At 36.5% G+C, this 11421-nt stretch overlaps 1 protein-coding gene across 3 annotated transcripts; it reads left to right on the top strand.

Annotated features, from left to right (window-relative positions):
- The first annotated feature begins 813 nt into the window (after window positions 1-813).
- amt (aminomethyltransferase) lies at window positions 814-10645 on the top strand. Of its 3 annotated transcripts, none has more exons than XM_023956438.2 (9): window positions 814-1081; window positions 3882-4049; window positions 4125-4205; window positions 5038-5169; window positions 5244-5322; window positions 5805-5950; window positions 8688-8868; window positions 8959-9114; window positions 9526-10645. In XM_023956438.2, exons 1-9 carry the CDS (start codon window positions 956-958, stop codon window positions 9699-9701), a joined length of 1245 nt encoding a protein of 414 aa, XP_023812206.1. In that variant the 5' UTR covers window positions 814-955; the 3' UTR covers window positions 9702-10645. The 3 variants fall into 3 exon arrangements, with proteins under 3 accessions (XP_023812206.1, XP_078805684.1, XP_078805685.1); XM_078949558.1 differs by having other exon boundaries at window positions 5781-5950; XM_078949559.1 differs by lacking the exon at window positions 814-1081 and adding an exon at window positions 3065-3130 and having other exon boundaries at window positions 5781-5950.
- Window positions 10646-11421: the final 776 nt, after the last annotated feature.

Below are 11421 nucleotides of genomic sequence, written 5' to 3'. Positions count from 1 at the left end.
AAAGACATTATGTCTTAAATAGGATAAATTAATAAAATATTTATTTTCTTTTTGGTTTACCTTCGTCTTTTTTTCTTTTTTCTCTTTTTATTATCGAATAGAAAGATGATCTCTCTCTCTATCTATCTATCTCTATCTCTATCTCTATCTCTATATATCTATATATCTATATATATATATATATATATATACACACACACATTTCTTTTGGTACTTGTTTCAGTTTAAGGATCCCACAATAACACATGTTTGTTGTGATTCTTGTGTGTTGCGTTTTGTTTTAGAATTTATGTTAGTGAGGGATATTTAAATGGAGAAATGAGTAATAGCAGGACAGCTTCCCCAGAACAGAACATTTAAGTTTGGATCATTAATCTTGCATATTCCTTCTTTAAAGAAGAACCAGACTCCCCACGTCTTTTAGAGATATCTGATCAAAATACCAGACACAGTTTTGGAATTTTGAAATTTTTGTAAGTCTCTTTCTTAAAAAGAACTGAAATGAACTACAATTGAGTAAAACCTTGTTTAAAAATACACAGATACACAGCTGGGATTTCATCACTTTTAAACATGAAGAAAATAAATATCAGTGAATATGATGATGATTATTATTATTTATTTAACTTTTAATTTAAACAAATCTTCTTGCATAGTCTGTAAATGAGCGCCTCTTTTGCACTTGGATTTATTAAAAAATCAAATATGGACTTCACATAACTGTTCATGCAAACTTCAGAAAATGAACTGCATTTCCCACAAGTCCTTTCAACTATCCCCCTCCCTCTTTTTTTTAAAATCACGCCTCACTTGTTTTGTGTTTTTGCCGGGAAGCTGAGGAATTCCAGTATGACGTCACTCCACAGAGTTGAGAAAGCAGCGGAAGTCCCTCCCCGTTTGGGATCCGTGAAGCCCGTGAGTTCGTGAGGAGCCGCGCAGCTACTCCTCAGGCACGATGTGGGCTCGGCTGGGGGTCGCAGTTGGGGGTTCGATGCCGCGGGCGTCCAGGAGCGGCTGGCTGCACGCGTCCGGAGCTGGATGCGCGGGGAAGAGGCAGCAGAGACAGGCCTCCAGTGCAGAGGTAAGAGGAGTCTTTGCACCGGGATCTGCACACTTTTTACAGCACTTCTGGAGTCTGTGACGTCAGTTGAAAAGCCCCCTTAAAGTGGAATAAATTGCATGTCAAGTTCAGATATATATTCAGTTTTTTAAATCCACTTTTTAATTCCAGTTCATCTTTTGCAGTGGATGTTTTTTGCATTTGACTTCAGATTTAGTAGGTCACATAACTGCCTGAAAATAAGCCCAACTAGGTTAGTTAAACGTTAGTTGAAGATTGAACTGAATCAGATGAGCTTCAGGCTGCAGGAGGCCTTGCTTCACCCAAAGTGTCTTCCCACAACAAGGTCAGAGTTTGCTTGACCTTTGTTTTTCCATCTCTTCGACTGATCATAGGGACTGTGAGGCTTCAGCCTTGATAAATCAGTCTTTCTGTGCGTCAGCGGACCCAGGAAAGTGTGTGGAAGCCGTGAGTTCATGCACATATAATGTGCATGGGTCCCAGAAGACCCTCCTCCCTCTGGCTGCTCCACTTCACTGAGCTGCAAAAACTGTTAAACCAGGAGTGACGGACTCTTCACCGTTATCGGCTCCAGTTGTTTGTGCTCAATAATTCCTCTTCCTCGGCAGGTTCAAAGGTCACCACTGCAGGCAGGAACTGTGATTACATGTTACAGACTTCTATGGATCTGAATTAACCAGAAACCCCTCTTTAGATTAGTTTATTTTGCAATGGCCGAAGAAAGCAAACAAGAATGACGTTTAAAAAGCTGTGTGGGCTGTGTTGCCTTCAGGAGCTCCTCTGCTGACATTTTTAAACACGTTCTTCTATTTTTTAAATGATGGAAGAAGTATATAAAGAAAATTAAGATTAAAACTGCATTTCTGCGTATCTCTTCATTCAAATCAAATCAGGAGCAGTTTAAAAAAAAAGCTGTTTGGAAAAATTGTAGTTGTTAAGTAGAAAATATTCTGGGCGGCCATAAGCTCCCTGCTTGATGCATCCACTTGCAGACAACTGGATCCATGTCTGTCTCCGTTTCCTCGTCCGAGCTGGCATCTGTTTTAAACTGTACTGCTGGATATGTCCGATGTTGTTCACTCTATTTGGTGTGAGAGGGTGTAAGCTAGTAGGAGAGCTTGTAAACAGAGAGCTCTCAGTTATGGGAAATAGGAAGGGGGGCTGGGATGCTCCATGCTAACATGGAGGTGAATTTGTGATTCACCTCCTACTGCGGCTCTGCAGGAACAATGTCCTGGAACAGCGATCCCCAACCGATACCAAGTAGCCAAGGACCCTTTGGTATCGGGCCACAGACAGGAGAAAAAAATGAATCTGCTGACTTAGATTGTTTCCGTTTTGTTTATTTTCTGATACTGAAGGAACTTTTATTTTGGAAAACATCCGTCTGTCTTGACGCGTCACCTGACTTTGAGCAGTTGCTCGGACCGCAAAGTTAGTAGCTCAATGCTTAAAAGCTAATAAAAACCAAACGATAAAACATAGTAATAATAACAAAACATATAGAAAGTTTCTTCAAGGAGAAAAGAGTCAGTGAGGAAACCAAAGAAGAGCCTTTGACTTTAAAGAAACATCAAAGTGCAATTTGCAGACAAATCAAATTAGGATTCAAATCACATAAAGTTGTTTCTGATTTTGAAACTTGTTAAAATTGACTTTTATGAATGTTCCTATGGCAAGGGAGAATCAGGTAAAGAAATTTAACTACAGAAAATGTTCCTCTGTGTTTAAAAATACACAGTTAATCAGGATTTATGGAAAAAACGAAATGTGATCAATCTGTTTGCCCTGAAAGATGATCTGAAACTGGGTTGAGTTCTCAGTTTTATAATGGTGGTCGATAAAAAAAAACTAAAGTTGCTTTTATTGAAATTTTTACAAATCAGAAACAGCTTCTACAAATCAATAACTTTGTTTCAATGAATCTTCATCAAAAATCTATTTACCCTCTACTGCATATAAAAAACAACAAACCACATTTAAATGTATACAGTAAAAGTGTTCATTTCCGTTCGCTGCCTGACTATGCAGTTTGTCAACATGTTTCAGGTAACGTAATGGTATTAGCAATTAGCATGATTATGTGTAGATATGTGTTTGTAAGGATGTAGATGATCACAGTTAATGTTTTTTTTTACTTAACAATCTACTCACCATCACAGGAAATGGACATAAAAACCTTTTAGGGAATTTTGAGTTAGGGAGATTCCCTCAGAACATGAGGACGGCGAAATTTCAGTAAACCATTGAGGAAGTGCAGGAATGGATTCATGAATCAGGTTTGAGGGCTAAGGGTTCAATGAGGGATCAGTGGAAGGGTAATTGTGTGTGCGCGTGCATACTGGTCTTATGGTAATTATTTATCTTTAATATATGTTTCCCTTTTTTGAGCAGAAAATGCAGATTAAATTGTCTGTTTTACACCTGATAGCTACTGTTTCCTCAAATTCCACACCGGATAAAGATGATGAACCCTTGAGAAATTAATAAATACAAGTATTTGGATCTATATTTTTTCGTTTGATGTTCCATAAATTGGTTTATTCTCAGTTTTTTTGATGCCTTATGATTGTTGTATTGTAAAAATTCAAAGAAAATGCAATTGATGATTATCTGTTGTTTTTAATACCCTGGTTGCAGGGTGTTGCCGACCATTTTCGTGGTTTAGGGCAAAAAACTACATAATCTTAACTAACAGACCTCTGTGGACGCTTTAAAATAAATGAAAAGATGATCTGAGTTGGTCTTTTAGGGTTGAATAATCTCCCCTTATCATAGTATTTTTTTCTCTTTCCAACAGGTTGCCTTGAAGAAAACTCCACTCTTCGACTTCCACAAAGCGCACGACGGGAAGATGGTGAACTTTGCTGGCTGGAGCTTGCCTGTCCAGTACAAAGACAGTCACATTGTGTCACACATGCACACCAGAGAGCACTGCTCCATCTTTGATGTCAGCCACATGCTGCAGGTAACAGAGGAGCTGAGACACAACAAACATCTTCATTCCTTTGGTTGATGCGGATATTTTTCTTTTCTCTGTTAGACCAAAGTCCACGGCAAAGACCGGGTGAAGTTCATGGAGTCTCTGGTGGTTGCAGACATTGCAGAACTCAAAACCAACCAGGTAGTGCGGAGTCTGTGTGTCTGTGAGTGATTATTCTGAGTCTATTTCTGGACTTTGTGCAACCATGAAAAAAAGCCCACAATCAAAGGACTGAAGTGTAGAGATTTGTGTGAGTTGTGCACAAATGTATGATTCTCTCTTCAATTTTGACATTAATGCATAACAAAGAGCTATAATAACTGATTTTTTTTTCATCTTTTGATCTATTATCAAAGTTTTCTCAGTGGTCTATTGCTCATGATCATGCCGTTTTTAGCCAAAGTTAAAAAAAAACCTGTGTCGATTACTAGGACTTAGTTTCTACAGAGTGGCAGGAGTTCATTTGAAATTCGCCCTTGAGTTGTGGGCAGAATCATTGATGTAGAGCAACTCCGCCCCCTTTCCTGTCGCTGAGAGCTCAGAGCAGAGACCTTGGGGCCTACCCAGTGTCACATCTATGTGACATTTTTCCGTCTGATTTACAACAATCTGAACAAAGAAATCCTCAGAAATGCAATTTTGAGCTTAATTTTCTTTGTATTTAAGTCTTCCATTGGAAAAATGCCACAAGAACATGTTAAAAACACCAAAAACACAGTTTTCATTGGAGAGGGTCTTAAAAAAGAAAATCTATTAATGTATCAACTGTCTATTTATTTCAAAGTATACATTTGTACAAGCCTTTTCAAGACCTACTAGTCACACTTTATCACGTTATTTTCTGCTTTGCACCAAAATTCTCTATAATCTTAACCTTTTTTTTCACTTTACCTTCCCCCACCACCCCCAATAAAGGGGAATATAAAAAATATGTTAAATCACATTTGTTTAAAACATGTTTATTGTGTCTCAGGGAACATTGTCCTTGTTTACCAATGAGAAGGGAGGAATCATTGATGACCTCATTGTGACAAAAACAGATCAAGGGTATCTCTACGTCGTCTCCAATGCGGGCTGTGCAGAGAAAGACTCTGTTCACATGAAGGTAAAATAAGTGGTGAATGCAGACTTTCAGGTCTGGAGTCTGCAGTGGATGTCTGATGTGTGTTTTGTGTTCAGGTCAGACTGGCAGAGTTCAAAGCTGCCGGTTTGGATGTGGATCTGGAGTTTCTGGATGAGGCACTGCTGGCTGTCCAAGGTAAAAGATTTCTATTTTATTTTATTTTATTTTATTTTATTTTATTTTATTTTATTTTATTTTATTTTATTTTATTTTATTTTATTTTATTTTATTTTATTTTATTTTATTTTATTTTATTTTAATTAAGTTAAATTAAGTTAAATTAAGTTAAATTTTCTTTTTAACCCAAATTTAGTTTATTTATTTATTTTTATTTTAAAATGTTTTTTATTTCATTTTATTTTATGTATTTATTTAATTTTTATTTAACTTACTTTTTTCATTTTATCTATTTCATTTTAATTTATTTTTATTTTTTACCTGATTTTATTTGATCTATTTTTTATTACCTTTTTTCACTTTTAATTATTTTATTTCAATTTTATTTTATTTTTAACTTTATTTTATTTTTTTATTCTTATTTATTTTATTTTCTGTGAAACTGGGACTGTCTCCATGTAGTTTCCACCCTGAAGATTCAGTCAGCTGTGTGCCATCAGGTCCCTCCATGTCTCGGGTGCTTCAGGAAGGACTGAAGGACAACCTCAACAAGCTGACCTTCATGACCTCCACCGTGGCCACAGTTTTTGGCGTTCCCGACTGCCGGATCACTCGCTGTGGATACACCGGAGAGGACGGCGTGGAGGTTAGAACGTCAGTTTCTGAAGCTAAACAGAAATATAATGTCTTTATTAAAAACATTGCTGCTCTTACATAAACTTTCACTCTTTGTCTCTCAGACTGACAGCAGTATCTCCCCTCAGCAGGGGCCTCAAATATGCAGAGACATGTCAAGAAGTGCAAAAGCTTTTATTCTAGATAAATATGTGGGATTTAATTAAGAATATTTTAAGATCTAAAGGCCTAATCTACATCACAAACACTCAATGGGAAGAAACGTGTGCAGACAGTTTCTCATTCATTTGCATTGAAGAACTTTGATCCAAACCCTTTCTAAAGATCAAGACATTAGTGGAATTATCCTTGAAACCTCCTGAAAAAATGATAGCGAATCCTGAAAACGGTAAAGCGAATTTTGAAAACAAACGATAGCAAATTTTGGACAAAAAATTAAAGCGAATTGTGAAAAAATTAAAGCGACGTTGACAAAGTTGACCACACCCACAATGGGAGCGTCCAGCAGGTCACCTGCTGACTTTGCTGCTTTGTGCTCGATATTGTCGTTAGGATGAACTCACGGGGTGTCCGTGTGCAGTGATAGGGCGGTCGACCTTCTGATCTGAAGATTGCAGGTTTGATTCCCGCCTTGCCAAAGTGTCCTTGGGCAAGACGCTGAACCCCACCTTGCCTCTGGTTGAAGCTTGGCGCCAGTGTTTGGCAGCAGAGCGACCATCAGTCTGTGAATATGTGTGAATGGAACTGTGACTCTAGAGCGCTTTGGGCCTTCGAAGAAGGTAGAAAAGCGCTGTACAAGTACACGCCATAATAAACTGTTCATACTGGTCAATATTTAATATTTCCCCAACATTTTGCTTTATAATAATTGTAGATAAATAAGTAGAAAGAACAAAACAAAACGGATATTGGACGACACAGACATATTGTGGCTTTTCCAATTTTAATTGCAGCTCATCTTTTAGCCTGTTTGGAGTTCTTTGGAAAATATTAGAATGGAAAAGATCTGAACAACGATCACCATTTTTTATTTTTGTTTTTTAATATATAAAAAATTTTAATTGGATGCAATACTCTTCCATAACTTCTCCTCCTGGACTTAGTTTGTTATTGGAAAAGAAAGAGATGATTTTGACAACATCTTCCATAAAAACAGAATTGTTTTTATTCAGAAAATAGATTATAAACTGGAAAATACATGCAGATGCAACATATCACTCAGAATAGAACCTTAACCAGAACTGTGTTTTATCAGGAATTTGATGTGGAAGTAGTTCTGTGTTGCTCTTCTTTGCCAGTAGTGGATTACTTTGGTAGAGAAGTAACTAAGCAGCTGGTTGTCTGAAGGAAATGGTTTGATTATTACTGTGTTCTTGAATGTTTTTTTTATCAGACACGGTTTGTTTTTGTCAAACGTACCTTACATGTTTCGGTGGAATACCTTCCGCCTTCGTCAGGGTCGTCATCAGGTGGCGGTGATGTGACGTCTTTAAAAACAGATGATTGTGACTGAGGCGGAGTCAGCTGTCAGACAAGTGACTCCGCCCCTTGATGTTGGTTTTTTGCTGGAGGATGTTGCTCCAGGTATGAGAGAGCAGGAAGGCCCCCTCATCCCGGTTCATGGAAATGTGGCCTCGATTTCGCATCTCCACCGCCTCCATGATCTGTTTTTAAAGACGTCACATCACCTGATGACGACCCTGACGAAGGCGGAAGCTATTCCACCGAAACATGTAAGGTACGTTTGACAAAAACAAACCGTGTCTGATAAAAAATCATTTAAGAACACAGTTTAAACTTGGAGACACAATGAACTTCATTGAATTGTGTTTTGATTATTAATTACAGTGACAAAACAAATCAAACAAATTACTTTTTGCATTACTCCTGAACTAGTATCTTTAGTTGTTCAAGGCCTTTTTTTAATAACTTTGTACAAAATGGGGTCAAACTGGGTTCAAACTGGGTTCCTGTGGTCTTCTGGCTGTTTGCTGTCATCTTTCTGGTTTGCATTAAAGGTTTCCTCTCCAGGGGTTTGCAGGTCCTAAAAACATGGCAGAAAGGTGCCACAGATGTGTTCGTGCTCAGGTGCTTAAAGTGTCACACAGCTGTGAAAATGCAGCAGAATCTGCTCTCTGAAGCTCTTTGTATCCATTGATGTTACTCGTTTTTGAGTCATTTTTTGGGGGCTTGACATTAGAATCTAACAAGGAACAAAATAGTATTAATGTAAGTAAAATAATGTTGCTGCTAATCTTTTAAAAAATATATTCATAAATACCTTTTTTGCAGGAGGTATACTATCATGTGTTGTTTATAACTGTTTTTAGTCTATAAAATATAGTTGAATTTTTATAATCATTATTTATTAAACATAAAGTGTATTTTTATTTCAGTTTATTACAGTTTTAAAAATGATATAATTTGTAAAAATCTATTACTTGATGTTTTCCATTGATTTATCTGGTTGATGAAGTTAAGTTAAAGTTTGCAAGAATGTGAGGAACTAAGAGGCAACTAAATATAAAAATTAAAGGTGATCTTATCGCGCAATTTCCAATATGTGGAATTCTATTTTCTTGTTCTTTCTTTGAATCTGTTCCTAAACAAAACAATACTAAAACCTACTGATTGACTGTGAAATGTTTTTCTTTCTTTCTTCTTAGTTGTATTTACTACATATAATGTTAGGCTAGTTAACCCAAAGGATAGTGGTAAATGAAATGCTGTTTTGGGGACTTTTGCAGATTTCGGTTTCTCGTCTGAGAGCGGTTGAGCTGATAGAGAAGCTCTTGGCCAACAGTGAGGTGAAGCTGGCCGGGCTTGCAGCACGGGACAGTCTTCGCTTGGAAGCGGGGCTTTGTCTCTATGGCAACGACATCGATGAAACAACCACTCCTGTGGAGGCCACACTTGTCTGGACGATAGGTGAAGTGACCGACTTTTTCTTCACGTATGTATATTTTTGGAATTGTCCATCCTCCGTTTTGTCTTCACTGTTTGTCGTGTCGTCCTCAGGAAAGCGCAGACGCAAAGACAAAGACTTCCCTGGAGCTGAAATCGTCGTACCTCAGATCAAAGCCAAGACCGTCAGGAAGAGAGTTGGCCTGGTGTCCACCGGCCCGCCGGTCAGGCAGCACACACCCATCCTCAGCCCGGATGGTAAAGTCATAGGTGAGAATGAAAATGGATGGGCGGAGAAGGATGTTGTAAAAAACATTTTAATTATTGTTATTCACTATTTATTATTACCGTATTTACTTATTTTAATTATTGTAAAAAAGCAAACTATGTTTTGTGTTCCAATTAATCCAAAAGGGAGACATATGAAATTTTGTAATGCAACATAAACTCAAACATAAACTTGTTTTTTTCAAAGAAAATTTTGCTAAAAAAATACCTTTGAAACCCTCAACATCCTAACTTTTATTCACATTTTAACCACAAATGTTTCACTGTTTTATTAATTTGTTTTCCAGTGGTTTATCGCTAAATATATCATTTTGGTGTCATGATTTATTTGTTTTAATGTGCCCTCTACAGCTGTTTCCTTTGAAAGTCCATACATTTTATATTTTTAAACAGGTGAGGTGACTAGCGGCTGTCCATCCCCCTGCCTCAAAAAGAACGTTGCTATGGGTTACGTAGATTCAGAATTCGCCAAGAATGGCACGGACATCCAGGTGGAAATCAGGAAGAAAGCGGTGCGGGCCGTGGTCAGCAGGATGCCTTTCGTTCCAACCAACTACTACATGGGATAAAATTATTAATATTATAATATTAATAATTCTCACTGGTTTACTTCTCAGCAGTGCTGTCTGACAGAGTCGCCCCCTGCTGTTTGATTTTAGAAATGCAGGACCAAAATAAGGTTTTCAAATCCATACTTGAAAAATGTTCAATGAAATAAATAAAAATCACACAAGTTTAAAATAAACACTGTGATGTGAAGACTGCAGAAAAAGAGTCATTACATGTAGCCAGTAGAACTGCCATCGTGCACTGTACTCGGTTATGGAAAAGGTGCAGGAAACCCTGTGAAACCTTCTTAGTGTGGGATTATTTGTGTCTTTTGGACTTTTACATTTACACTTAACTCAGTTTGTAAGTGCTCTGCAAGAAAACTCAGGTTTGTTAGAATTCAATAAAGACAATTTAATGTAGATAACAGAATACTGATAAGTAAATGTGATGGATATCAATTTACAAAGCTGGACCAAAACAGGTAAAAATCCAAATGTATCTGCTGATGATAAAGTAATATGCATTTGTAATGAAAAAATATGTTGCTTTGCAAAATTCAGAAAACACAGGGGATTAGTGGCTTTATCTCTCAAAATGAAAATCTTCCCTAAAACCCAAAAAGCGGCAGTTAGTTTACATGAATCTGTTCTTCTATCATTGTAGTATTCATTCTTGTTTTGTAAACAGCTTCCATCACAGTTTCTCAGAGATCTGTCACCCATGGGATTACAGTGTTTCTTTTTATATTAGAACAGTCACATAATTTGATATTTCTATGTGTTGGAGAAGAAATACAGTTAGTGTGACTTTTGTACTTGGGTACTAATGTAGAGATCTTGAACCAAATTGGGTATTTATATGAACATTTAAAATGATTTTTCAATGTTTAATAATTTATAGATTGGTTTACCTGTCTGACCTGCTGCTCTTTCAATAAAACTAACACTCATAAAATCAATAACTGTGATCTTTTTTTTATTTAGTCCATATCTATTCTTTGTGATATTGCGTGAATATTGGAACAACTGAGTTTTAGAACCACCATGACAGGAAATAAAAAGTTTATGTATAAGAATAAAGTCGTGAAAATATGAGAAAAAAGTCAAGTTTTTAGCAGAATAAAGTCTTTCGACTTTGTTCTCATATATTGTTTTTTTCTTTCATAGTTAATTTTTTATAGTTAATTTTTTGTAATTGTCACTGACATTTTTAGACTACATATAAAAAACCACAGCACCAAAAATACATTTTCAAAAGAAAAAAGTTTTTTTGTCTTAACTCCAAAAAAGCATAAAATTAAAGTTAAAAATGCTAAAATACTGGATTACGATAAATTGTGAACTGAAATAACATGGTTATTTACTTTATTTGAGCAATAAATGAATTTTACCTTTCAATTACCAATGATTTCAAACCAGCAAACCTCTAAAAAAGACCAAAATCAGAAGCCTGATCCAAAGAAATGTAAGGTACATGTATTGAAAACATTAAACTGTCACAAGCAAACAGAAAACTTCCACAGTTTTCCAAAATACCAGTCAACAGTGTTTAAGTTCCTGATAAATTTATAAATGCAGTTAGCAAATTTACCATCAAATTAAAAGTAAATATATAATTTAAAGACAAATTTTTCCTGGCTGTTTTGAGAAATCCCAAAGCTGAATGGGGTGCAAAACCATAATCTTCCAGAATTCTCTTTAGTGGTATTTTTTGAGGGGCCAGATAAAATCACTGTTT

The sequence above is a fragment of the Oryzias latipes genome, chromosome 7 (genome assembly GCF_053564925.1).
Source record: "Oryzias latipes strain Hd-rR chromosome 7, Olatipes_Hd-rR_3.1".
Lineage (NCBI taxonomy): Eukaryota > Metazoa > Chordata > Actinopteri > Beloniformes > Adrianichthyidae > Oryzias > Oryzias latipes.
The sequence above is the reverse complement of the archived record's forward strand: the minus strand, read 5'-3'. Positions and strand labels throughout refer to the sequence as shown.

Bases quoted from the DNA above. Each gene is read 5' to 3' on its own strand.
- amt (XM_078949558.1), top strand. From the start codon at position 956: ATGTGGGCTCGGCTGGGGGTCGCAGTTGGGGGTTCGATGCCGCGGGCG. The intron at 5,170-5,243 runs GTAAAATAAGTG...TTTTGTGTTCAG, and splicing joins AAGACTCTGTTCACATGAAG to GTCAGACTGGCAGAGTTCAA. The intron at 5,951-8,687 runs GTTAGAACGTCA...GGACTTTTGCAG, and splicing joins CCGGAGAGGACGGCGTGGAG to ATTTCGGTTTCTCGTCTGAG.